Source organism: Egretta garzetta, unplaced genomic scaffold, assembly GCF_000687185.1.
Source record: "Egretta garzetta isolate BGI_Z169 unplaced genomic scaffold, ASM68718v1 scaffold1, whole genome shotgun sequence".
Lineage (NCBI taxonomy): Eukaryota > Metazoa > Chordata > Aves > Pelecaniformes > Ardeidae > Egretta > Egretta garzetta.
Genome location: NW_009258542.1, coordinates 1,877,445 through 1,882,133, shown reverse-complemented (window position 1 = coordinate 1,882,133; position 4,689 = coordinate 1,877,445). Strand labels below are relative to the sequence as shown.

At 49.6% G+C, this 4,689-nt stretch overlaps 1 protein-coding gene across 1 annotated transcript in view; it reads left to right on the top strand.

Moving 5' to 3' along the window:
- The window catches only part of PDLIM4 (PDZ and LIM domain 4), a 60,198-nt gene that overhangs the window by 33,314 nt on the left and 22,195 nt on the right, over positions 1–4,689 (top strand). Inside the window, exon 3 of the mRNA XM_009646944.2 lies at positions 503–587. Within this exon, the coding sequence (XP_009645239.2) occupies positions 503–587 (85 nt within the window). The remainder of the gene's footprint in view (positions 1–502; positions 588–4,689) is intronic.

The window sequence follows — 4,689 nt, the reverse complement described above, 5'->3', positions numbered from 1 at the left end:
CTGTGGTCTAGCATATAGGCCTGCCAGGGAATGCATATATATGTATTTTATATATATACACACACACACACACATAAAATCAAAATACAATTTGGGATGGAGGGCCAGAATAAAGGGACAAAGCCAGGAGTATGACCAACAAGAACCACCACAAGCCTCTCTACTGATTTATCAAACCAAAATAAGTTTGCATCTTAAACTCCACACAAAGTTGGAGCCTCCAGTTCAAGAATGGTTTTGAGCTTCATGGTTTTAATAGCACAGAACTGGCATCTCCTATTTACCACTGTACTGTTTCTGAGGATAATTTTAGACAAACACGTATGTATGTTCATTCTCTGGCAGGCCTATATACTATATGTATGTATGGTTGTCGGTTTGGGTTTGTTTGTTTTTTTGTTTTTTTTTTAAAGAAGTCTGGTTTTTTTATTGTTTGGCAGGCTCTGAGTTTTCTGGGTTTTTAAAGCAATTTAAGCTGAGTTTACTTAATTTCCCATTGCAGAGCTGAAGGGAAGACCTGGTCACCCCCTGTTCTGGAAGATGGCAAGGCCCAAGCGTACCGGATCAACGTAGAGCCGGAGCTGCAGGTACGGCAGCAGCAGCCCTGCACGCTGGCTGGTCTTCCAGCTCGCTTTTCTGGGGAGTGGAGATCCATATCTGAAATCTGGAACGCCCTCTGCTCTGCCTGCGGTCCTCACAGAGGTTAAGCAGTTTCTATGCGTGGTTTTAAAGCGTCATGTTTGTTAGGCTTTCCCATGCAGGTCTTGCTGTGCTTTCCTTGGGCTGGTAAAGGAAAGGCTGGCTTAAACCCAGCTCCATAACTGCCCTCCCACCCAAGTTAGGCTTTGTTGAGCTGGTTTGCCAGTGGCATGAGGAGGCTGGGCAGCGTTGCGGGGGGAGCACCCAGCACCGGACCCCCCTCGGGGCCATGGTCAGCGTTATTTCGATGGAGCTATTGGGAGCCCTCCTAAGGGCGCTGCCTGATGCCTGCCCTTCCCGCAGCGCAGCACGCCCGGGGTCTGTTTGCACCTGCCTTGGCTGACGTGCCTCCGTCTTGGCTGCTTCCAAAATCCACCGCACCCTCCTAATCCCGTGGCGGTGATTCACTTCATGTGGTGGTGGATTTTTTTTTTTTAAAATGGTCTCCCCCCGCCCCTTTCCCATCTCGCTCCTTTCTCTTCCTTTTCTCTGTTTTGCAGCTTGTCTCTTCCCTCTGTCTTCAGCTCTTTTTCTGTAGACCCTCCTGCCCATGTTCTGCCAGCAGCCTGCCCTGCCTTCCCACCTCGTGGTCTCCAGGAGCTGGGGTGAGGGCAGCACCATCTCCAGCAGCAGCTTGCTACTGGGAGGTGGATTGACCTGAACAGATCTCCATCTTCTGTACCCATCTTTTGACTAATAGCTTGTTAGTGAGGTCAAAGATGACTCTAGTTCTCCCTTGCCTCCTCAAAGGGAAGAGGAGCAGTGTCTTGTTCCTGTCTTTCTGCCTCCGAGTTACCTCACTGTTGGGTTTTTGGATGTGCTGGCCCACAATGCCTGCTGCAGAGGTATCTGGGGAATGAGGACGAGATCAGGAGGAGGGGATGGGACACGGGGGAGCTCCTGCTGTCTTGCTCCTCCTTGGATGGGTGCTGAGCTGATGCATGTGCTGCAAGCTTTCCCCGGGCACGCAAGGTGATGGATGTGTTAGGGTAACAGTTGGACTTGATGATCTTAAAGGTCTTTTCCAACCTAAACAATTCCATGATTCTATGATGGCAGGATTGAAGCTTGCTGAGACCTCTTGCTGCTGCACGTTGACCAACCCCTCCCAGAGCAGGGATGCAGGCACCAGAGCTGCCTGAAAGCTTCGGAAAATGAAAGTACATCAGTTCAGACTGGCAAAAAAAAATCCTGTAATTGCTACAGCAACTCAGGAGCACTCTTGTGCTGATGCTGAGCGAGTGTTCAAATATTGCTCATACGGCTTCCTTCTCTGCAAAGGTGGTTTGTGTTATGGGCTGTTTCATGAGAGCCTTTTCTTCAGTGCTCACAAAGTGCCCACATGCAGATGCTGCTGGTGGAGCTCTGCCTCTCGTTCCAAAGAGGTGGCTCTTTGGTGTCCTAAGAAGGGGTTCAAGGTTCCCCCACAGCCCTCCCTCGGCTCAGTCCAGAAGGAATAGAAGACCTGCAAAAGTGGAGAGGGTGGGATGATGCTACGAGGAGTGGTGTTGGCCTTGTTCCCCTCTGAGGAGCAGGGAGGTGGCACTGGCAGCAGAGATGTCACCAAATGACGAGGATGGGTGTGAGATTCTCCAAACCCTATGAAGAGGCGGACACACGTTGTCACGCCCGTTACTGTTGGCCATTGCAGCCCTGTGACAGATCAGTAGAATTTGCACACATTTTGCATTCCCGTCCTGGGGCAGCAGAGAGAGCGGCTGTGGAACGGCAGCACCGGCAAAGCCACCCCGGTATCGCATACGAGCATCTCATGGGTCTGCTTGTCTTTTCCTGTGCTGACTGACAGAGCAGGGTGATCTGTGCACTTGGGCTTTGAGTTCTGGCTGTGTTTGCTTCATTAATCAATTACAGCAATCTTTTTTTGACAGATATTTTTTCTTAATAGACTTTGATGTGCCCAAACCCCTATGAATAATATTAAATAAGGACCAAATGTGCAGCAGTTCTGCTGCCAGATACAACATTTCTGAGGTTTAATGGAGATTGGATTTGAATCTGACTATTAATATATGTTACATATGGATCCTTTTAAAAATTAGGCAGTTACATAGAATATAATGAGGGGGTAGAGATGGATTTTCCTGAATCCAGACCTACACTGAAAATGTCTAAATCTGTGGAGTTCTCCGTGGGTAAAGCAGATGTGTTTGCAGCAAGGCACCGAGAGAGGTGTATGAACAAGAACAGGCAGGTACTGACAGCAGGTTCCTGCTCTTGCTCTCCTTTTCAATGGCTGTATCTCCACATTGTCTTGCCTAATGAGTTTTCTGGTCTCCCTGAGAGTAGGTGAAGGAGGTACCACACGTACGTTAGGGTGTTCTTGCTATGCTTGCACCCTCGATGTGCTGGTTGTCTCTTCTCCCTCCCCAAATCGACTCTGCCTTGAGTGTGGTTCATGCTGACCGCTCAGGACGCGTGCCAGTAGCTGTCCTAACGCCTGTGTTCTTGCAGGCATCCTCCAACTTGCATGATGCTAAGGGTGACCATCAGCACCCAAGAGTGCAGGCCCTTGCAGCAGGCACCCTGTCCCCTGGGAGCAGAGATCCTGGTGATGGCTGGAGTCCCCTATGGAGCGATGCTGTATGACCCAGGGCTGTCCTGTGCTGTAATCCTCCAGCCCCTGTAGCAAAAGCACTTTAATTAGATTGTGAGAAAGAAAAGACTCATTGTAAAGTAATAGCTTGGCTCAAAACTTGCAACCTTTAGGTGCACTTCCTCACATCTGGAAAAAAGCAATCTGCTTTGAGACACAGGGGGGGAAAAAAAGGTCTGCTGGAATTCTGCCCTCAAATCACAAAAATAGGTTTGGGGTTGTCCTTGAAAAGGGTTTTGAGAGTTTTACCCCAAGTGGCCTTTCCAGTAATGTGGAGCACATGTCCCTCCTTCCTCCAGGTTTTACTCTTATCAACTTTTCCATCGTACCGGGCACAGATGTCTTGAAAGTATTCTGACTTGTGACTACAGTAATTCATGCTAGAGGCCCTGAAACGTGAGCCTAAGCAGAATGCCTAAATCTGTGCGATTTCTAGGAAAGCGTGTACCCTATAATTACATTTTAGTTTATTTAGGTGCAGTCTTTGTCTTGACGGCAATGAGGCTTGCGGTTTATCTTCTGTGCAAGAGAACTTGGAAGGTATGGACCAGCTGATGAGCTCTCCTTTCCTCTCTTTTGAAATCTGTTGTGGTTTGTCAGTTGGGCTTTGTGGAAAACCCCTGCTCAGAGACCAAGAATGCAATCAATCCTCCTTATTAAAACTTTGATTAATGCAGTGACCGCAGGGAGTGACTGCCCTCAATTAGCAGGAATGACACCGAACAGGAAGCCAGTGAGTCACCTCCACGAAATAACACCTTGAAAGCAGCAGACTTGGGTTATCAGTTGGTTACACTGCACAAGTCTGTCCTTAACAGCAGGGGTCTATAGAGGAGGATGCAAATTCAGTGACATTCAAACTTGCATCCTAAATACCAAAGGGCTGTGTCTTCGTCGGACCCAGCTGTGGGTGACAGTGGGACCCACGGGGATGCCGCGGGGCAGCTTGGCGCTCGCCAGCCAGCCGTGCTGTCGCATGAAGTCACGATCCCCATCACACAGACATGACATCACTGCTGACGTGTTGGGATCTCCGTTTTTGCTTTGCCCTAGGCTGCCAGCCTGGTGCCGGTGTTGCTGTGGGCCCTGGCCCCGGCTGTCCCTCCCCAGCAGATGGGGAGAGCAGCAGCGCCGATCCATCAGTTTCTGGAAGTCCCACTGTCTTCGGCTTCTTGTAGCACAAGCTCCCTAGTCAAAATACCGCCATGTGGTGCTAATAAAAGGAGAGGATGTTTGTTTTCTTGACCGTCCCCATACTGCCAGAACTGGCAGCTTTCTGGCCTGGGGGATCTGGGAACATAGGCTTCAGGCTGTGGGGCAGAGCCCCGTCTGCACTAATTGGCAGTAGATCGAGTGTCTGGGTGTGAGAATAATTG